The following is a 23670-nucleotide window of genomic DNA, read 5'->3' as shown; positions in this document are numbered from 1 at the left end:
ATCTTCCCTCCCCCTATGGCTGAAATTCTTACTGTTGTTGATGAAAGTGTCTAGTTCCTTTCAGAATAATGAAAAACAATGTGTTTTAGTAATATCTTATGACAATGAATGGCATAAAGTGATTTTGTGCTGGTTTTAAAGAAATACAAAAACTATTGTTCCATCAGCATTGAATATGTTATGTGTTATTTTAATTGGGTGATCCTTTTTGGCACTATGTGTAGAAGGATAGAATCTGCTGAAAAGAAAATAGTGAGGTGGTCATTTCATTTGTGCTGGGGTTGAGACAATTCATGAAGAGAAAAGCATAGGGAAAGAGCAAGATATGAAAAAAAAAACTACATGAACCCACAGCAAAAGCTGGACAGGAGGAAATGAGGGACTCCCTCCAAGGGAGGAGGAAGAGGACAGGGGAGCTGCTGTTTTGAGGCAAAGACACTCATATAGTTGATGATGGTGCCGGCGTCAGGAGGATGAGCATGCAATGCTGGTGCTAAGAACAGCTGGTGAGAGGTTCCTGAAAGCGTGTTAGGCAATTTTTGTACTCCTCAGGAAATGAAACTGTGTTTTAGTTTGTTTTAGTTGTTGAGCAGTACTTACACTCGAGGGCTTTTCAGCTTCTCACACTGAGGAGGCTGGGGTGTGCAAGAAGCTGGGAAAGGACACAGCCAGGAGAGCTGACCCCAAGTGGCCAAGGTCCCACACCATGTGGCTTCATGCTGAACAATAAATATTGGAGGAGTTGGCTGGGGGTGCTACCCCTTGTGCTCTAGCTGGGCATTGGCCAGGAGGTGCTGAGTAATTGCATTGTGCATCACTTGTTTTGTGTATTCTTTTATCATTATTAATATTATTGTTATTTTCACTTTCTTTTCTGTCCTATCGAACTGTCCTTATCTAAACCCACGAGTTTTACTTTTTTTTTTTTTTTTTTTTTTCTGATTCTCTCCACCATCCCACTGTGGGAGTGAGCACATGGCTGCATGGTGCTTCCCTGCCTGCTGAGTTAAACCACAACAGGAAGCACTGGCATTTATATGGTGAGAAAGAACCCATGCAGAGACTGTGAAAGGACACTTGATGAACAAGTAGCCTGGACAGGGTTAATGAAGGAGAGTGTGCAATAGAGGAGATAGTGTTTCTGAAGAAACTGAAGAATGTTTTTACTGGGAGACATAGACAAATGAGCAGTTGAGGATGGATGTGTGGAGATGCAAATCACAGCAAAAGCAGAGATCAGCTGTCACCATTGTTGTCCTGTCATTGTTCATTTGAACACTTGTTACTTGCCTGGTGAATCTGAAAATTAGAAATCGCTATAGCTCACTGAGATGTATGTGTATTTATTTATTTATTTATTTATTTATTTATTTATTTATTTATTTATTTATTTTGGGAGGCCTTGTCATGATTTTCTGTGGAAACTTCTCCTTACAAACCAGTAGGAAGAGACTGCTGGCTTTCTCTGCCCCAGGCAGGTGACTGGTGCTTTTAATGAATCTACGAAAGGCTTTGTTAAAAAATGTCTTGAAGCATGTGCAGGCCTTTGCTTTCTTCCCACCAAGCCTTCCAGAAGAGGCTCAAAGATGCTGAGGGCAAGAGACAGCCAGGCAGCAGACTTAGTTTCCTCTTCTTGCCTGATATGAGGTGGTGGTGTTGCTGTGGGCATCTCACTAGGAGTCAGGGATGCTTTTCACCACAGGTTATAGAGAGAGCCAGGTCTGACAGTGTGGCCTGCAGTGACTGTGGCCCCAGCCTTCCTTTTTGGCTGGTTTTGTGCTGCATCCACAGCCATCCTTTCCAATGCTGAAAGGCCTTTGCATGCTGTCCAACTGGCCTGGTTGTCCCCCTCCTCGCCCAGGGATGGGGGACTGGCACATCCCACAAACCACACGGTGACCCTGGAGAGGAGTCTCCTTCCCCGAGGTCAGCTGCTCCTTGGCCGCAGCTCCACAGGCTTCTGCATGGCTGGGAATAAAAGCAGCCCAGCTGAGCACTCCCACTGGAGGCAGTGGAAGAGCATCCCATGTGGCTCTGCTCGTTAAATCCAGGCAGACATGTCTAGTTATGCACTTCTCATTTTGGTTGGAAATAACTGCTTCCTACTGTAGTTAATTTTGCTCTAGGTAATCTCTGAGGCTGGAGACAGGTCACAATTCAAATTTGAAATGAAGTCAGTCAGCCTTGCATATGCATGCCTAGGCACAATTCACTCTATTCAGACCTTGGTTTTACTCAATTTGCTAGTTCTGCTTAGAAAAATAACAAAACAACAACAAAAGAACATTTTCTGCCACAAGTGCTGGTTGTTTTCTGTGCTGCCGTTTCATGGGGTTTTGTTGTTCACCATGGGCAGCCTCTGTGGAGGGTGTGCGCGTGTGTGTGTGCGTGCGCGAGTGTGATTTACTGGTCTGTGGAATGCCACGTCTTTAAAATTGCAGTGCCCATTTCCTGCTGAAATAATTTCTACAAAGAGAGGCTCCTATTACAGCAAGAGGAGCATGGACGTCATGATTTATTATTATTTATAGTCCCAGGGCCTTGTTTATGCACGATGGGTTGGGTGCTCAGGATAGGAATGCCATTATGCAAATGACATTGAATGTCCTTACTGAGCCTAAATAATTTTTGTATTGGACGATTAAACCTCATCTGTTATTGATATGGGCTGCAGTCGGGCTATTAAAGAGTCCCAACAGTACTTACTCCCAGTAATGGGAAAATTGAGAGGAAGAGACTAAACAATTGCCTCAAGTGTGCTGTGATTGTCTGGTAGGAGTGGAACATAACGAACCCCCTGAATGGAAATCGTGTTTACTACTTAGGGATAAATAAAAAGGGAGAACATGCAATAAATTACACTTTGTGATTTGAATCAGCGCACAAGAGAATTTGCGTACTTTCAATTTATTTATTTGATTTTTTTTGAGGGGGGGTAAATACCATGAGTGGCCAGGAATAATCCCTGCACCGTGCTCGGCTCCGGCTGGGGGAGGGTCAGGAGACCCAGCCTCTGCGGGAACGCAGGAGCCACAATGTCCTTGCGCCTTTCTTTTTGACACAGCTGTGTGTTCACATTTTGATCAGTGTTGATAGCTTATGAATTCCAAAATTGACAAAATTTACAGAAAAATGAGGATAATCCATCTTCCTTAGCAGCCTGTCAGGAGCTGGCTATACTTCATAATCTTCAATTACAGATGCTATTTTCAGACATTTACATGCAGATATTAGAAGAAAATGAAAATGAGAAACAAAGAGCGAATGGAAATGCAGTTATTTATATGTATAAAAGAAAACCAGGTAAATTCTAGGCATTTAGATTGGATTTGGGGATCCCTTTGGAAAATCTGAGAATGGGCTCGTCTGCTTATGGATCTCACTGTGGAAAAGTAAAATGTAGAGTAGAGTGTCCCACATGCAGATAATCTGAAGATTTAGGTCAAAAGCCAGTCAGCTATTCTGAAGTATGAGGGCAATTGTGTTCATGGCAGGGTGTACTAATTCCCCTTGTTTTCAGAAGAATCTCTGGGGATTTACACAATCCTAATTGGATTTGGGTTAAAATGAAGCACTGCTGTTATTATTATTATTATTTTTAACATTTTTTTTTCTTTTGTGAAAGGGGGTTTTAGAAATCTTCTGTTTACACAGAGGGAAAAAAGGCTTTATCACTGAAATCAAATTTTCATGCCGTTTAAGAGAGTAAGAGCCAAATGCTACCAAAAACCAAACCAAACCAAACCAAAACAACAAAAAAAGAGAAATTAGAGTACAGCTCCAATTAGCTGTGTAAATGGGTTTTATTCCAAACCAGAATTAGTTTCAGTGAGAGCAGTGAGTAGAGCAGGAAATGTGATGTAAATTATAAAATGGAGGGGTGGCTGATGGGGTGGCTGCGACAAGGCTTTGATATATGGCTTTTCAGATGCCTTTCCAGTCCAAATCCGAGGCGGTTGAGGAGGAGGGCTTCGGAATGAATTTCCCATTCCCATAAAATTTAAGACCGAATAGCACCAGTGCCCGTGCAGCTGCATGTGGCACCGAGTTTCTGAAAGCCTGGGGAGATTAATTAAAGCTGCTTTGGATTAAGCTCTCCGAACCATATCTAATGTTACGAATTTCTTCCCTTTGTGAGGCTGGTGTGGGGGTTTCAGTAGAAAGCCTGCCTGGTGTCTGCTAGTTCTGCCTTTCTTTATTAATTTTGAAAGTATTACAACAGGATGACTTGGATCTGTTAAGTATGAGCTCTTGCTTGCTGCTGCCACGACAGATTAGCAGAGCTGTGACCTGGGCTGAGTGACCAAGTGGACAGCACTACACCTTTAAGGAGACCTCAGATCAGCATCTGCCCTGAACAGTAAAAGCTGTGTTGATCAGTGAGGGCCCCCTGTGACATGCCTGTCTCACTGCCAGCTGGTCTGCTCGGGAGAGGCAGGCTGCAAGCGCGGTCAGCACCGAAGCAGTGCCAAGCCCTGAAGCCCCCAGGCTGGTGCTGTGCTCTGGCAGCCCAAGCCACCGTTGTGTTGCGTCAGGCAGGGGTTTTCTTTAGGTGCTGCATGCCAAGCAACACTGTTGGTCTGAAGGCAGCCATGCGAGTAGCAGGAAGGCACAAGACACGTTGCTTTATGCCTGCTTGTTTTTTTTGCAGGTGTGATTTGGAGAACCGAGCAGATGCAAAAGCAACATGTGCAAGTCCCACAGGATGCCAGCTGGCTCCTTTGGATAGTCACTTTCCCTGTGTAGCAGGCACCTCTTTTCTGTCTTTTCCTGAAGTGGTCTCATGAGGGGGGTGCAGGGTCTGTGCCACTGGAAGGGGGGAAGAGGGAGCAGAGGGGAATGCGTTTGCTTAGCACTGCCCGGATTGCAGCACTGCTGCAGGGCTAACCCCAGACCCTTGCACAGAAGAATCCCCCCCTTACCTCTGCAAGTTTCCCATGCTGGATCCCAGCACTGGGCTGTTTTAGGGAATGCCCTTTTTCCCCACTACATGCCCTCCTTTGTCTGTTCTGGATATATTGTGAAGAGACAGCAGCTCTATCTGTAGGGTCTGTTGACCTTCTGGTGATTTATACACAGGCATCTTTGTCAGAAAAAGTATAGTGTGAAGCCAGTGATGGGTTATCTCACCACTTTACTGTGGTGTCACGGGAGATGCCAGTGTGCCTTCTGCCATGCTGTGTATGTTACAGAATCACAGAATCACGGAACTGAAGGGGTTGGAAGGGACCTCCAGAGATCATCGGGTCCAACCTCCCTGCCAAAGCAGGTTCCCTAGATCAGGCTGCCCAGGTAGGCATCCAGACGGGCCTTGAGTATCTCCAGAGAAGGAGACTCCACAACCTCCCTGAAATAGTTTGCGAACAGTACCAATGTACTCCTGCACCTCTTTTCCCAACATATGCTCATCGCCTTCACCACCTCTCACAAATCTCTTTCATGCCACAGCTTGTCTTCTGGTGGTGCAACAAGGTGTGAAAGATAGGGCTGGGTACAAGGCTCCTGTGAGCTGCTGCGGTTCAGGATGCTCTGTCAGCTCTTGGTGACTGAAGTTGTCCCTCTAAATGTGTAGCTGAGAAACTGAAGGCAGCAGAATTGGCATGGACACAGCAGGTAGTTTCATGTGTTTTCTACAGAAGGTTGTAATACATGCATAAAAGTTGATTGTTTCCTTCTCATCCTCATGTGTTCACATCCCCATGGGCTGGTGATGGGTATTTGCATGCAGGGTGTGGAGGGAGCTCTTCCCCCTGTAGGTACTTGCTGTGAGAATTGGTTCAGTACCTACTGCATGCCATGAAGAGAGACAGACACCCAGCTCGCACTCCAGTTATTTCTCCTGGCCCCAGTGACTTCTGAAAAGTGCCCACTGGCACAATTATTCCTATAAATGTGGGACTCTGCCTCAATTTCCCCTTCCATAAAGCGGATGGGATGGTACTTAGAGAGAGATTGTAAATGACACCTACCAAGTGCCCTGGTGCCACAGAGTCTGCCCAACACCACGTGAAGGAAGGCACCAGCCTGTGACTGCCCACACATCTCAGTGCTGCTGGCAATGCCAGTGCACAGATGTGGGCGAGGGGCGCCACGGAGGAAATACCTGGAAATAAAGCCTCTGAAATTAAGGTGGATGTGAAACTTCTGCCGGAGTAGAAACTTTCCCATCTTCACACAATGAAGGTTGGCAGGAAAAGCACCGTGTGGACGCTCCTGTGTGAGGCATAGGGTGAACTGCTGCCCTAGCACACAAAGTGGCCACCCCTCTCCTCACTACCCCGGCTTCTCCCCTGTCCAGCTCCTTTGCCCAGCACCAGGTCCTCCTGAGCCAAAAGGGATGGGGCAGGGCGAGCATGAGACCCTGTCTGGCCTCTCCTTTCAGTTTGTCCTCAGTCTCTCCCCTTTTATATATTCCTCGTTTCACATGTCTGTGTTTTCTCTCCTCCATGCTATGGCAGTGGTGCTCCATGCTGATGAGACAGTACGTGGTACAACCGCAGGCAGTCATTTTTCAGGTAATTTCTAGGGTACTGAACACCCGACTCTTGCTTTTTCACCTACCAAGCAGGTCGGGCTTCCTGCTGCAGAGGGAGAGGCCTCATGGTCACATCTGGGCCGCTTGTCACTGCCAGCAGTGCTGGCTTACATGTAGAAGTGGAGAAGCCAAATTCTGAGCCCCCTGTGCTCCAGGGTTCATCCCCTGGCTGCCTGCTGTCCCGCAGGTCTGCACCCACCTGTTTCAAGGGATGGGGACCTCTCTTCAAAGTGCTGAGCACAGGGCTCATTACAGCATCTCACAGCTTGGCAACGAGAGACACCTTCTGCAGCGGCACGCTTCCTTCTCTTTCCAAAGCTGCCTGCCCTCCTCCTGACTAGTGCTGCTGCATTAGCCTGGTGCTGGCCTTGGCTGCCCCCTGAGTGCCTTGTGGTAGGCGCTTTGACCACAGAGGTGTTTAATGGGCTCACCTTGACCTGGACAATGTGGCTGCGAGTCAGTTGTGGTGGGTCTGGAGCAGCAATGGGCTTGTGTCTGTTTGGTGTGGTGTCTGGTAGCCCCAGATCAGCTGCTCATCTGCAGCTCTTTGGCCTGGCTGCAGGTGTGTGGGCAACAGCTGGTGGCTCCGAGGAGGGATGCTGGCATGGTTTTGCCGTGGGAAAAGTGCAAAAACAGGAAAATCCCTGAAAATCCCAGTATTCTTACCTCCATAGCAGGCAGGTGCAGGCTGGCCTCCATCTCCTCCCGGGGTGCACACACCATCAGGTTCCTGCTCCCTGTGCAGGGTGACACAGAGCACAGGTATGCCATTGTCCTTGCTCCCAGCAGAGTGTGCTATACCCTTCTAGCTATCTGCTTCTGCTACTGAAAACGGGTAAATCCCTCCCAGCTTGAAAAGCCCAGCTGTCGTTTAGTTGATGTGGTGTTTTCAGATCACTACAGTTAAAATGTGAGACCTGTTCCTGTTACAGTGTCCTCCTAGGTCAGTTACTAGGACCTCAAAGCTGAAGAAAGCTGCAATGTTTTGACATTTCGCAGAATGCTCTGCACTCTCATGGCAGGGATTTTTCATGTGGGGTCCTGGGCTGTTTTTAGTTGGGTTTGAGCAAGGAGTAGCAGCCCCTATAGCACCTTTTGACTGTAGGGGGCTGTGTGTGACCCAGCATGTGGCACTGCAGTGTGCTTTCTCTCAGCTGAGCCCAAACTATCAGCGTCCCCTTCAGCAGTGTGAAACCACATTCACACTGCTTCGTGGCAGATCAAAGAAATGTAGGAAGCTCTGAAGAGATTGCCAGGTCTGACCGTAGTGCATTTACAACTTCTTAGAGCATCAGGAGTAAAACAACTTCTTAGAGCATCAGGAGTAAAACAAGGAGTCTAGGGGTGGGTGTGTGCTTTTCTCCAGACTGCAGAAATACCATCCCCAATGTAAGAGAGCAGGACAGCTTTCTCCCTGCTGTGCTTCCTGCACATCCCACGCTGCGAGGACAGCACCAGCTGCCTGCGATGTCTCTGCAGAACTTCAGCCATGCTTTGTTCATCCAGTCTCTTTTCAGGTCAGGGCTTCAGGAAGCTAAAAAGTTCAGCTATGCTGCTAAGTATGCACATCCCCAAGTGGGGTTGCAGACACAGGACTCTGGAGCCGTGTGGGAAGGCTGGCAGCTCCACACAGAGCAAGTACTGCAGCGAGGGACAGGGCCCGTGGGCAGCCTGGCAGACTAAACAGGGTCTGTGATGATTTTTTTTGGGTAGGATGTGAGACTAGACCAAAGAACTTTGGTTGCACTGGTGACAGCACAGAGGAGTGCTGCTCCTCCCAAAGGTCTTCCCAAAGGGCAGGGATTGCCAAGGTGCAGAAGTAGAGCTGAAGCAGAGGTGCAGGCAGTGCATATCTCTGAGGCAACAGTGTTAGAAGAAAGAGACTGGGCTCATGAAGGCAAGGATAACATAGGGGTGAGGGGAGTTTTGGAGGAGGAATAAGCTGAAAAGGCTGAGGAATAGGAGAAATCTAATGCAAAGGGAAGAATGGAGATGATGATGAGTCTTTGATGAGAAGTTCTTGATGAGAGTCTTTGATCCAGAGGACCCTGCAGTGCTGATCCATGAGCAGGGTGAAGAGAGAGGGTGGCCAGCAGCTATTCACTTTGGCAAAACACATTTGACGCACTCATCTGGAAGAGGTTCGTGTGGGAGATCTTTCAAGGTGATAGGGGTGCTTGTGCCTCACACAGGTTGCATCCTTGAATGAAGCATGCTTTGATCAATATAAACCTACTACTAATAGGTTATCAAGTTAAATTATGTTCAGCTTAAGTAAGAACTGAGCAACGGAGACACAAACAGGTATATTTGACCCAAAGTACTCAGCTCGTAGTAAATCTCAAATTGTATGCATTCTAAGAAACTTTCAAGGAGAAAAATGTATTCACACAAGACATGTTTTTTTTCCTCGAAGTAAATACAAACAAAACAAAACAAAAAGTTAACATTTTGATTTGTTTGCTCAAAAAAATCACTGAGGGCTTAAGTAATCACTCATAACTTCAGCTCTGCACAGCTACATCTGCATTAATACAGTGGGAATCAGCCTTGGAGTTGTTTAATTTTGTCTGCTTCTGTTGCCTGTTCTCCACTTGAAGTCATAATCATCTGATTATTGTGTATGTGATTACAATTTCTCAAATAAGGGATTAAAATTTAAAGTGGAAATAGCAATAGGGAAGGGAAAACTTTGAAAGTTCCCATTTTTGTGAATGATACCACTAATAAAAAATTAAGGAAAAAGGCAAATGGGCAAATGAAGATGAGCTTTCTGCCATGTATATGGCAGAAAACTGGATGTGTGAGTTGACCTCACCTGCTTTAGATTGTCATAGCTACATGGACTTTGACAGAGCTATAGGACAGAAGGATTCTGACTTCTGAGGACCTGTGCTCATTTACTGTAGCTTCAGCTAATGAGGTTAAAGAATTACCATGAGATGAGAGAGCACCCTTACAACAGTCAGTTTATTTATTTTTAAATAATTTGGATTTTGAAACAGTTGGCTACAAATTAAGCAAGTGCTTTTATTTAAGTGCAAACTATTTCTTATGAAATTATAAGGAAATGAAGTATGCCTAAGTGAAACTGGAAACTGGACCCCTCTATTCCCACCTGTTCATTAGTGTGTGTCTCTTCAAATGCCACCAATGAACTAAGGAGAGTTCAGGTTAACTGACTTGAACAGTTCTCTCTAACAAGCAAATAACTTACACTCGACAGTTATGGTCCCCATTTTGGTCTACAAAACTTCTTTTTTAAAGAAAGCTTTGTGACATATTTGTGAGTTTGGATTTCAGTTTATAAAGAAAGCTCATTTTGGTGTTCTCCAAGAACACCAGTGATAAGAACAGACCCGTTTATTATTTTGACTGCTTAACACTGCTGTTTACGCTACCCACGTACTGCCTTAAAAGTAGCCAGTCTGACTGAACAAAAGATTTCAGAGTTCTGCATTGCATTTTGCCATACAGGCAAAAGCTGTTGAATAGTGAATTTATTATTGGTAAAATGTCTTTTGTTTCTTTTTCCAGGCAACTGAATACTCAGCCATGGCATCATTAGCTGGTGGATTGGATGACATGAAGGCCAATATAACCAGCCCTACTTCTGCAGATTTAGGAGCAAGTGTTCCTGGACCTCAGTCATATCCTATCGTAACAGGTAATTAGTTTGTTATACACTGATAAATGATGTGAAGAAGTACACATGTACATTGTAGGGTGATGCTCTTAATGAAGGAGTTGTCTCAGACGTGTAGTTATTCACTCAAAAGTCTCCTTGTAACCATGTGATTTTACAGCAGCTCTGTTGGTAGTCATTGTGTGGATTGTATAAATCATTAGTATTCCTTGGAGCCAACAGATGAAGTAGGATGGAATACGCCTCTCCACCCCAAACCCGCTCTTGTAAAAAAAAACTAACACTTAACAGAAAATCAGATGCTTGCCTGTGCTTTTGGGATTTGTGGCCTGTTTTTCATAAAGGCAGCTGGCATTTTAGTCTGGATGAGATTTTTATGGCATTCAAGCTAACTTGAATTTTGGATGCTTTTGTTTTCTACAAAATTCATGTTTTAGACTTATGGACCTGTAATTTTGCACTAAGATGGAACATTTAAGTGGAAAGCAATTGTTTGTTCTAGGATTGTCTGCATTTAAGCGAGACCTTATTAAGAAGGTATAGGGTAAGAGTTAAGGAACAGCTGGAATTTGATAATGCCATGGTCCTCTGTTTATTTGGGACTGTCCACATCATGTGGAAGGAGACTGCTCAAATTATAAGAAATACATGAAGCTGTGTCCCAAAAGAATTGTGGGAGTCACAAAAAAAAAAAAAGAAAAAAGAAAAAAAAAAAGACATAACAAATCCAGCAACAAACCAACCAGGATTAAAAAAGTTCAGGGACCGTTTCCTATGTATGTTACTCCTGTGTATTACTTTTGTCCTTAAGTCTAACTTGTAGAGATTTTATCAATGAATTTTCTGTGTTTTGCCAGGGATTGGATTTACATGTTTATTTTGTTGCTAAAATTGAAAATGATACTGTTTTTCTTATATTATTTTTTTATTTTTATTATTTTTATATTATTTATTACCTTATCTTGAAAGCACTGCAATCTCATCTAGTAGGTGAGAAGCAAGAAATTATTAAATTGCATTATGTGGAGTGAGACTTAGGAAGGAAAGGAAATGATAGAAAACTTGAATGCTTTCTTGCTTCTGTCTTCCTCTAAGAAACTGCCTGTCCAAGATCTGTACCTAGCCAAAACCAGGTTCACCCAAAAGCTGTTTTAATATTCCAGCAACACTTCTTTCTTTTATGCTGGTTTAAGCACTTCGCATGCTTATTGCATTCCCCCTGCCGTCCCATCTGTGTGAAATCATGCAGGAAATCATATAATGAAACTGAACTGGCTGGAAAATAGCCAAGACCCTCCCCCTTTCAAGCCTCCCCTCCCCCCCGGGAAAAAACACCCTCTACAGAGTTACTTTTCAGCCAGGTGGTGTCCCTGGCACAGTACTTCGTGGTGTAATACTAGAATACTAGCACAATGTGTCTGGGGAGGGAAGAGGTGGGCAAGTCAATGAGAGAGTCAGCAAGGGGAGCAATAGGGATAATTACCCGATGGCAGTGACTGCTTGCTGGAACTGCTGGTGAAGCTTTTGTTGTAGGCCCAGTTACTGAGGGCCTGAGAAGAGCAGATCGTAGCTTGTGCAAGTGAGTTGCACAAGCCTCAGGTCTCTGGAAGTAGGCAGGATGGACCCAGGAGTTCAAGCAAGATTTCACTTGTTTTATAAAGCCAGCTACTACTATGGCAGGGCCCTGGGAGTTGATGAGAGTATACTTCCTTATTCTTTCAAGGTATTAAAAATAAAAACAAACAAACAAACAAAAAAGGAATATTCCAGGCAGCACTGACGTTGTTCAGTTGTTCTTTCCAGCATTTGAAAAAAAAAAAGTCTAGCAAGAGATGAATAAACTGAGTTCCAAGCATAGTTGAAAATAAAGAATTATGGATAAGAACGAGCTTGGGAAACCTTTAACAGAGAACAGGCATGAATATGCCTTTCACCAGGATCTGATCTATACTATGTATACTAATCTAATACAAATCTTATTCTCAAACCAGCCTTGTTTCATAGGGTTTCTAAAAACATCTCATTTACATGTGGCTCCCAGTGATATTGATTAGCCAGGAATGGAGAAGATTGCATGGTAACTCTCAAGGAATCAAGTAATTTTAGGTGCCTTGACAATAGTGTAAGGTGACATTTAGCAATGGAAAAAGTACTTATTACAGTCTTTTGAGCAACGTGCATTAAAACTCTGAGTTTCTGCATATACCGAAATGGCAAAAGAACTTGTTTTGATTTAAAGTATAAAAAGGCCTTGCCAAGCTCACAGATATCCTATAGATAATTATTACTTATTTTTTAACTTTGTTTTGCAAGAGGCTGACATGGACAGAAGCACTAAGAGTTGTCAGATTTGGTCAGTGTGTTGTTATGGGTGCTGGTCATGCTGGTCCCTTCCAGAAGCAAGGCTGACTATAGATTTCACCTGTAAAGATGACCTTGGGGCGCATGTATGTTCCATGGCCTCTTAGATAACAGAGCTTACTTCTGTTGCCACTGGGACGTTTCTGCTGCTCCTACAGCTGCTAACACCAGCTCGTTCAGAGGCAGCTTACAACAAGACTTGTGTTTCAGACTGTGCTCCTGTGTAGACACTTCAATTCATTGTACAAAACATCCATCCACAGTTCAAAGAGCATGGGAGCAGCCATTGCATCCTTATCTTACTTATTGGGCATGACTGACAATTTTCTTGTACTGCTACTTTCTTAGCATTTGGTGAGCTGACTACAGAAATGGTGCTGCAAAGCTTGTTACATACTTCTCTTGCGCTCTCCTTGTGACTTTATACCCGTGAACAAAAGTTCTAAATTTTAAATTTATTTGTTCTCATTGACCATGTGGAGCAGGCTTTATGAGTAGAAAGCCTAGAAAAAACCTGCAGTTGGTCTTAAATGTGACAAGTTGCGAGCTATAACAGAACACATTTTACAAGACAGTAGGTATTTATATCTTTAATTTGCTATTGCTGTAGTGTTTTCTAACACCTACATTCATAAAACTTAGATTTATACAAGTGTATGAAAACCCTTTAAAAACCTACGCTTTTTGATATATTTTCTTGAAAAGATTGTCCAAGTGCTATCCTCCCTTTTTCTTTCATAACCTACACCATAGCAGCTTCGTGCTGCTCACATTTTGGAAGCACTGAGAAGCCCAAGGCATGCCCTGAGCCCTGTAGCGCTGGACACATACCATACAGCTGAGTCCTGCTCTCTGCCCTGGGGCTTCTGTAATGATCTGAGAGGACGTGCAGATCTCAGGGGTAGGAAGATTTAAGTAACAAGCCATACTTTGTGCCTGTAACATACAAGCCATGTAAATTAAAGTGTACTTGATGATATGGTTCTCATCATAGCTCTGGACAGACTACTGCATTTTCTCCCAAGAATTAACACGCTTTTTTAGTCATGTTTCTTTTTCTATTTTTTTTGTTAGGTGGGGCAGGGGATTCAGGAGTCAAGACACATTTATTGATCCTCTTTTTGCTTGTAACCAAAACCTGCGTATTGCTATGGGCCTTGCATTTGTAGTAGATGCCACTGAAAATTAGAAGGAGATGAACAATGGTACACACTGCACAATAATTGTTTTTAGTGCAGGGTTCAACAAACACTTCCTAACAGGGCATGATGTAGTCTGCCTTCTGGGAGCTTTTTTGTTGTCTGTGCTCTGACAAAAGCTATGGTTTAATGTTTCTGAGTTGGGATCATGGATCAGTGGGGGTAGAATCACAGAATCACAGAATTTCTAGGTTGGAAGAGACCTCAAGATCATCGAGTCCAACCTCTGACCTAACACTAAAAGTCCTCCACTAAACCATATCCCTAAGCTCTACATCTAAACGTCTTTTAAAGACCTCCAGGGATGGTGACTCCACCACTTCCCTGGGCAGCCTGTTCCAATGTCTAACAAACCTTTTGGTAAAGAAGTTCTTCCTAACAGCCAACCTAAAACTCCCCTGGTGCAACTTTAGCCCATTCCCCCTCGTCCTGTCACCAGGCACGTGGGAGAACAGACCAACCCCCACCTCACTACAGCCTCCTTTATGGTACCTTTAGAGAGCAATAAGGTCGCCCCTGAGCCTCCTCTTCTCCAGGCTGAACAAGCCCAGCTCCCTCAGCCGCTCCTCATAAGACTTGTTCTCCAGACCCCTCACCAGCTTCATTACCCTTCTCTGGACTTGCTTGAGCACCTCCATGTCCTTCTTGCAGCGAGGGGCTCAAAACTGAACACAGTACTCGAGGTGCGGCCTCACCAGAGCTGAGTACAGGGGGACGATCACCTCCCTAGCCCTGCTGGCCACACTGCTTCTTATACAAGCCAGGATGCTGTTGGCCTTCTTGGCCACCTGAGCACACTGCTGGCTCATATTCAGCCGACTATCCACCATCACTCCCAGGTCCTTCTCCGCCAGGCAGCTTTCCTACCATTCCTCTCCCAGTCTGTAGCTCTGCTTGGGGTTGTTGTGCCCAAGGTGCAGGACCCGGCATTTGGCCTTGTTGAACTTCATACACTTGGCCTCACCCCATCGGTCCAGCCTATCCAGATCCTCCTGCAGAGCCTTCCTACCCCTGAGAAGATCAACACACGCACCTAACTTGGTGTCATCTGCAAACTTACTGAGGGTGCACTCGATGCCCTCGTCCAGATCATCGATGAAGATATTAAAGAGGACCGGCCCCAGCACCGAGCCCTGGGGAACAGCACTAGTGACCGGCCTCCAACTGGATTTAACTCCATTCACCACGACTCTTTGGGCCCAGCTACCCGGCCAATTTTTAACCCAACGAAACGTACACCAGTCCAAGCCAAGAGCAGCCAGTTTCTTGAGGAGAATGCTGTGGGAAACGGTGTCAAAAGCCTTGCTGAAGTCAAGGTAGACCACATCCACAGCCTACCCCTCATCCACCAAGTGCGTCACTTTGTCAGAGAAGGAGATCAGGTTTGTCAAGCAGGACCTGCCTTTCATAAACCCATGCTGACTGGGCCTGATCGCCTGCTTGCCCTGCAGGTGAGAAATAAGAGAACTGAAAAACTGCTAGCTTTGTGTCAGCCCTGCTTTAGTGATCAGGAACTAACTCATGGGAGAAATTCTGCTAGAACCATGTCCTGGATCTCGAGCCCTTGTGTTGCAAGAAAGTACCTGAGCCTCACAGATTTCTGATAGTGTTTCTCCTGTAAACTGCTGCCTCTTGGAGGAGGAATGGCTGTCATGAATCCTGTTTTAATTTTTTTTTTTTTAATTTATATTTATTTTTATTATTTATTTATTTATTTTTCTTCTTTTCCCTTGAAATTCAAAATGTCGGGTTGTTTTTAATTTCTTAACTCTTTTTTCTTGAGGGCTTTCCAACTTCCTTGTTCCAGATAGGCTGTCTTGTGATGTGTGCAGACTGAGAGGAGGAGACTGAAAGCTGTGTGGAACAACCTGTTTCAGTCTTGCTAGCTAACACAGTTTTCAGTTGTCAAATTGGGTGGTTAAAGCTCCACAAAATGTTTACAGTCTGTGTTTGGTGGTGATAATGGCTTGACAGGTTTACCTCATTTCTCTGCTGACATTCCAGATTATAAAAAACATTTGTAATGGCTTAATTGTTATGAGACCAAGGGCTGTGTAAAATAGAATCACAAGTGGATTGTAATATTAAGATCTGTTAATGGAAAATATTATTTTTATCAGGAAATCTTCTAATCAGTGTAAAGCAGAGCCATAAATGTGTGAATGTGTGACTTCATAACATTTCAACACAGAGTTGGTGGGAACAGGGTTTAAAAGACTTATTTTGGGGATTGAAGATCATTAAATATGACATACAGGCATTAGTGGGATGGGTTTTATTATGGCTAAGAATACTTAGTCCTTTTACAGGCTGGTATCTGCAGTTCAGGCTTAATCAGTTTCATTAGAAAGTTTGGAGACTCTGGGCTGCCATTTGTGAAGAGAGTTTATTCTGTTAGTCTTCAGGCTGTAAAATAGATCATAAGGAATTTAATGCAAATGAATTGGAGAACAGAGGTCTTAAGTGAATTATAATCATAGTCTTTCATTTTTTCTTAGTGCTAGAACACAGTTTGGATTGCAAGGTAATATTGAGGGTTGAGATACGGAAGATCCTCTGCATGTAATGTTAAGATTCCTATTTCCTGGCAAGCTGGTAGAGCAAAAGATAAAGGGTATTTCTCGAAGATGAAAAGATTGCTTAAACACTGGCATTCATGCTGGCACTTGCTGCTAGAATATGTGTAAGGAAAATTTAGTGACAGTTCTCTGTACTGCTTCATCCACCAGCTCTGTTATGTTACAGACCACCACCAAACCTCTGTTTAGAGAGCCACTCAATTTCTTTCCATCGTTTTTATGCCACATTAAATATTAAGTTAAAAAAAAAATTGTTCTCTTACTGCTTGCTGCCATGGTTCATAAATGCTCTCTCCATTTGCAAGCCAATGACATGTGCCCAGCTCATTACTGCTGTAGTCAGCAGTTTCCAAGCAGCCTGTGATTGTTACTAATTACCCACAGATGCATTTTCCCTGCTCTGGTTGCTGATTTCAGCATGGTCAGTATCACTTTGAGAGGACAAAGTCGTTCTAAACTGACACCTTTGCTTGACTTTCCAATACAGTGTAGAGGGCAGATTGACAAATCCACAGTCAGCCCTGACTGCAGTTGGCTGGAGAGTCAGTTTGCATTAGCAGAGTCCCGAAGTGACTGCGACCAGCCTCACTGAAGAGCAGAGAAGTGCATTTCATTTTAGTGGAATCTGACGTGAACTCTGTGTTGCTCTGTGAAAAGAAGAAGCACAGAGCAAAACATTCGAAGTGGGCTTTATTTTTGTTCCTCCAGCAGATGTTCAAGTGAGGGAGCTTCATCTGCTCCCATGCCATGCCAGGACAGCTCTGGCACAGCTTACCTCTCTTAGCTTGTCTGCTTCTCCACATCACTACGACCCCATGAATTTGTGCTGTTAGATCTGCCGATGAGTAGCTTGCAGTGCATTTTGCAGCTTACACACCTGTGCATGGGAAAACGGAGACTGCAGAATGCAGACAAGTGATTCTTTCTTCTCCACGCTTGGCTTTGTAACTACACTACCAAATGAGTGTTACCTTGTATGCTCTTTCTTGGGATCAGCCATGAAGATGATATTGCCACAGAGCCGACTGCATCATCTTTCCTGCGCATTTTGTGTGCCTGTCAAAAAGGCGAGAAGAAACAGAGCAAAAGTAGAAGCAGAGTCCATTTGTCGTCTGGAGGCTTGGGGAAGGAGAGAAATTCTGAATGGCAATCACATTAGATCATCTGCTCTGGTTTGCACTGGGGGACTCAGGCAACCAAACATAATTGATTCCAGGCTTCAGGCTGGATTGAATGTTGAGCAAGTGGGACAAATATATCTGTTGGAACAGACTCTGCCACTCCTGGAAAAATCAGCTTGACTTTTTCTTTAGTGTGGATGCATCCAATAACTTAGATGTGGTATATTATGCCTGGTAGTTATTTCTCCATAGGTGGCACAGGCCTGTGGGTAATGCAGATAACAGGGATGCATTTAACCTTTTATATTACTACATATTTTGTCAAATTTTTGTCACTGGGAAACAAGAGTGCTAACATGGGATAAATGCATGTCAAAAGTGGTTTTCTGCTACTGTTCTGCAGCAATATACAGCCCTTAGCTGGTCCCTGATAGCATGTTTTTTCATTAGTAGTGCTCAGTTTTACAGAAGTCTGTTGCCTGACTCTTCTGCCTGCTATGTTTATCCCATCATGCTATGTCTACAATTTATGAGCCACAGTTTCACAAGGTTTTGTAAAATGGCAGTTATTGTCAATTCTGAAGCTAGGCGCTAGATGGTGATGAAGCAGTTGGACCGAAAAGGATGCCAAAAATGGATCACCTCCTGAGCTGTTCAATATTTGCAACCAAAGTGGATTCTGATACATTAAGCAGCAATGTAAAAAAAGAACAGCTGCTTTAAAATCCCAGGCTGATCTCTTGCCAGGGTTAAACATTGATAATATTTATCATTTAGCAAAATGCAGCCTGAAGAAGCTTTTTGTTTATTTAAAAAGAAAACCCTGTAGGACACAGGATTCATTTGAACAACACTGGATACAAGCCTTGGTATGGAAGGAGCCTGGAGATACATTTCTCTCTTCACAACCTAGAGTTTATGAACTGACTTTGGACCAGATGTTTAGTTTTTTGCGTGGCTCAATTTTGGAGGTCTTATTACACACTAGATCATGATAATCATAATCAAAGTGTGCTCTGAGCTGTGGTCTCCAGCTGACACCTGATTAGGGACAGTCAAGCACTTTTTGAGCTGCTGCTGAGTAAGGGGACAGGACCAGAGTGCACCTAACAGGAAAGCAATAGCAGGAGCAGCTTCAGATGCAACAGTTTGTGCAGAATTATGCAGTTTAGACATGAGTAAATGGCCATAAGTTGTGCCAGAGGAGGCTTAGGTTGGATATTGGAAAAAAATTCTTTACTGAAAGGGTTGTGAAGTATTGGAATAGGCTGCCCAGCTGTGTCACTGTCTCTGGAGGCAATCAAGATGTGTAGATGACATAGTTTAATGGTGGGCTTGGCAGTTCTAGGTTAAAGGTTGGACCAGATGTGCTTAGAGGTCTTTTCCAACCCAAATGATCCAATGATTCTGTGCTTAGAAATAATGAGGGTGTGCCAGCTGGCAGAACTGGGAGAGTGGTCAGACACTGGCACAGGTTGCTCAGCTTGGCAATAGGATCTCCATCCTTGGATATGTTCAAATGCTGTTTGGATATGGTCATGGACAACCTGCTTTAGGTGACCCTGCTCTGAGCAGGGGAGTTGTACTGCATGAATTCCAGAGCAGATTTCTAACCTCAGCTACTCTGTATTTCTGTGATAGGCATTGTGCTTCTGTATTTGCTGGGTAGCAAGTTGTGTTCCTTGTCTCTATGATGGGATCATGCCCAGTGCCCCTGGAGATGGGACACCTGCATAACTTCTGAATATCTGTTCTTCTGAGCTATGCTTGAAAGTGGAGTAGATGGCTGAGGGAGGTTTTGATTCATGTATTTTTCTCTGTCTGTTACATGCATTTATAGGACCATTCTTTAGATACCATAAAACATGGAAGAAATGGTGGGTGTTTTGTTTTTACATGATGTTTGTTATTGATGTTTTTGCTTTAAAAAAAAAAAAAATCATTGTAATGCATCCCTGTTTCTCCACCCAGCCAGCAAGGATACCAGTTTTAAAAGCCTTTCTCTGGAATTCTTTCCCTGAGTTAATCTCTCAGATGAAAACTGTAAGGGCTGTGTCCCTCTGGGAATGGCTGGGGGACAGTGTCAGGAGAAATGAGAACACAGAAGTTTCTAAGCGGTTTAAAATGCAGCCTATTTAGTTTTATTGGCTTTTGAATTAGGTATTTTAGACATGCAACAGAGAAATCAAGTGTTTTGTCTTAGTAGGAAGCTGCAAGAGTGTTGTCTTATATGGTGTGTACATCAAGGTAGAGTATTTTATCATTGCAGAGAGGTAACGTGGGAAATGTGGGCTGAACTCTTTGAAGTTCTGCTTGAATCCCAAATATACAGTCTTCTTTTGCCATGTCTTGGCTGGGTTCTGAATACTCATCCCACACTGAAATCAAACTGCTGACTCTTTACAAACTGCCTTCTGTTTTCAGCTTGGTGAGAATAAAGAGAAGTTTGACTAATAGATGGTGCTCTTTCTTCAGCACTGATGAAGTCTCTGGAATTGGTGCTTAAAGGAGCCAAGAAAGGGCTGTTTCTCTTTTGGCTCAAGCCCTTATTTGATCTGCATTTTATAACTCATTTTTGATGATAATCTGAGAAAAAAAAAATACTTTTCACGTCCAGTGGAATCTGTAATGTGAAACAAAAGCAAAAGTAAAAGATTCCCATACATGACTGAGGAATACATAGTGACATCAGACTTTTCACTCATTCTTGCACACTTGACACTCACAGTGGAGACAACTAGTAGTTTTGAGATGCAAAAAATGTGGTACAGGGTCAACATTTCACTAATGTGGAGTGTGAAAGTGGGTAATGCGCTGTGAAATCTGCAGCTGGTGATTCCTTTGGGGAAAAGAGAACATTTATTTTAGTTCATATTTTACTGTATTTGAGGTGGGGGTGTGTCCTGGTTTCAGTTAGCACAGAATTAATTTTCTTCCTAGTAGCTGGTGGAATGCTGTGTTTTGGCTTAGAATGAGAAGAGTGCTGATAACACTCTGGGGTTTTGGAGTCGGGGATACAGAGGATCTGAGGCCCGCTATACTCCAACTGAAAAGGAGATATTGGCAGCATATGAAGGAGTTCGATCTGCTTCGGAGGTGGTCGGTACTGAAGCGCAGCTCCTCCTAGCACCCCGATTACCGGTACTAGGCTGGATGTTCAAGGGAAGGGTCCCCTCTACGCATCATGCAACTGATGCTACATGGAGCAAGTGGGTTGCACTGATTACTCAGCGGGCTCGAATAGGAAACCCCAGTCGCCCAGGAATATTGGAAGTGATCATGGACTGGCCAGAAGGCAAATACTTTGGGATATCATCAGAGGAGGAGGTGGGTCGTGCTGAAGAAGCCCCACTGTACAACCAGTTGCCAGAGAATGAAAAGAAATATGCCCTGTTCACTGATGGGTCCTGTCGTATTGTGGGGAAGCATCGGAGATGGAAGGCTGCTGTATGGAGTCCTACGCGACGAGTTGCAGAAGCTGCTGAGGGAGAAGGTGAATCGAGTCAGTTTGCAGAAGTGAAAGCCATTCAACTGGCTTTAGACATTGCTGAACGAGAAAAATGGCCAGTTCTCTATCTCTACACCGATTCATGGATGGTAGCAAATGCCCTGTGGGGATGGTTACAGCAATGGAAGCAAAACAACTGGCAGCGTAGGGGCAAACCTATCTGGGCTGCTGCATTGTGGCAAGATATTGCTGCTCGGGTAGAGAACCTGGCTGTGAAAGTACGCCACGTAGATGCTCATGTGCCCAAGAATCGGGCTACTGAAGAACATCAAAACAACCAGCAGGTGGATCAGGCTGCTAAGATTGAAGTAGCTCAGGTGGACCTGGATTGGCAGCATAAAGGTGAATTATTTATAGCCCGATGGGCCCATGACACCTCAGGCCATCAAGGTAGAGATGCAACATACAGATGGGCTCGTGATCGAGGGGTGGACTTGACCATGGACGCTATAGCACAGGTTATTCATGACTGTGAAACATGTGCTGCAATCAAGCAAGCCAAACGGTCAAAGCCTCTTTGGTATGGAGGACGATGGCTGAAATATAAATATGGAGAGGCCTGGCAGATTGATTACATCACACTCCCTCAAACTCGCAATGGCAAGCGCCACGTACTTACAATGGTGGAAGCAACCACCGGATGGCTGGAAACATATCCTGTGCCTCATGCTACCGCCCGGAACACCATCCTGGGCCTTGAAAAGCAAGTCCTATGGCGACATGGCACCCCAGAAAGAATAGAATCAGACAATGGGACTCACTTCCGAAACAACCTTATAGACACTTGGGCCAAAGAACATGGTATTGAATGGGTGTATCACATCCCCTATCATGCACCAGCCTCCGGGAAAGTTGAACGATACAATGGCCTGTTAAAGACTACCTTGAAAGCAATGGGCGCTGGGACGTTCAAAAACTGGGATACGCATTTGGCAAAGGCCACCTGGTTAGTCAATACTAGGGGATCTACCAACCGAGCTGGACCTGCCCAATCAAACCTGTTACGTACTGTAGATGGGGATAAAGTTCCTGTAGTGCATGTAAAAAATATGCTGGGTAAAACAGTCTGGGCTACTCCTGCCTCAGGAAAAGGCAAACCTATTCGTGGAATTGTTTTCGCTCAGGGACCTGGATATACTTGGTGGGTGATGCAAAAGAACGGAGAGGTCCGGTGTGTACCTCAAGGAGATTTAATACTGGGTGAGAATAGCCCATGAACTGAATTGCACCATGTTAAATAGTATATTATACTGTATGTTATCACTACCATGATTACTATAGGTGACTAATTAGAATGTATGGAAAAGAGTGTAACCTGAGCATGACATAAATGGTATGGAATAAGGGGTGGATAGATGTCCTGGTTTCAGTTAGCACAGAATTAATTTTCTTCCTAGTAGCTGGTGGAATGCTGTGTTTTGGCTTAGAATGAGAAGAGTGCTGATAACACCCCGATGCTTTAATTGTTGCAGAGCAGTGCTTATACTAAGCCAAGGACATCTCAGCCTTTGCTCTGTCCTGCCAACGGGCAGGCTGGGGGGTGCAGTAAGAGCTGGGAGGGGACAGACCCAGGACAGGTGACCCAAACTAGCCAAAGGGGTATTCCATACCATCTGACGTCATGCTAAACAATATATAGGGGTGGCTAGCCGGGGGGAGGGGGCCGGACTGCTCGGGGTTAGGCTGGGCATCGGTCAGCGGGTGGTGAGCAATTGCATTGTGCATCACTTGTTTGTACATACTATTATTACTTTCGTATTATCACCATTGTATCATCATTATTATTATTGTTATTATTATTTTTGTTATTTTTTTTTTTTTCTTTTCCTGTCTTATTAAACTGTCTTTATCTCAACTCACGGGCTTCACTTTCCATTTCTCTCCCCCGTCCCAGAGAGGGAGGGGGGAGGGTGAGCGAACGGCTGCGTGGTGTTTAGCTGCCGGTCGGGTTAAACCACGACAGGGTGAAAAAGAAACAACAAATATTGTATATAGGTGATTCTACAGTTGTGGGTTGCTTATCATTCTGAATTTAGTTCTAAACCCAGGTCTTACTGACCACAATGGAAGAACCTGATTTCACTAGGAAATGGTATTTTACCCTTAAATTAATTTCCCACCTTGCACTTTAAGAACGACATAGCAGCAAAGTCATTTCACAGAATTCTCATCCTTTGGAGGTCAGTTGCTGGTCATCAGTGTAGCAGGATATAAATGAAGAGGAGAAAGCACTTGAAGGTGACTTGTCCCACAAACCTCTTGGATCTAAAGCTAGGGGTCATTGTCAGAAGGTAACCGCTTCTTTCGGTTGACTATATAGGAAAGCACTTAGCTTAAACTAGAGCTACGTGAAGTGGGAGGGATCTACCCTGTGGAGAGGAAGAAGGGTCTCAGGAATAAGGTTTTGGAGGGAATCCTTATCCAGCTGATATTTGCTGAAATATTGGTAACAGTTTTGAAGCAGTGTTTTCATTAGCTGAATGAAAGGATTTCAATTATATTGACTGTAAATTAAAAAAAGATTTGCAGTTTCTAAATGGCAAGTATTTTAAAAGTTTAAACTTCCTATCCCAATTCTCTAACAGCAATGTAACATTTTCACAATTTGTTCTTCCTTTTTTTTTCCTTTTCATTCCTAAAATCAAGACAGATGTGACAAAAGTAAAGAAAAGGGTTGATTTTGTGGAAATTACCTTTTCTGCTGGAAACTGCTTTGTTAAT

The 23670-nt window shown here is 44.0% G+C and overlaps 1 protein-coding gene across 2 annotated transcripts in view; it reads left to right on the top strand.

Moving 5' to 3' along the window:
* The window catches only part of PAX5 (paired box 5), a 148129-nt gene that overhangs the window by 64996 nt on the left and 59463 nt on the right, over nt 1–23670 (top strand). For both annotated transcript variants that reach the window (XM_082784265.1, XM_082784266.1), the window contains exon 7: nt 10073–10202. In XM_082784265.1, the coding sequence (XP_082640391.1) occupies nt 10073–10202 (130 nt within the window). The remainder of the gene's footprint in view (nt 1–10072; nt 10203–23670) is intronic.

Source organism: Aythya marila, assembly GCF_965140915.1.
Source record: "Aythya marila genome assembly, chromosome: Z".
Lineage (NCBI taxonomy): Eukaryota > Metazoa > Chordata > Aves > Anseriformes > Anatidae > Aythya > Aythya marila.
This window is presented reverse-complemented; position numbering and strand designations above follow the sequence as displayed.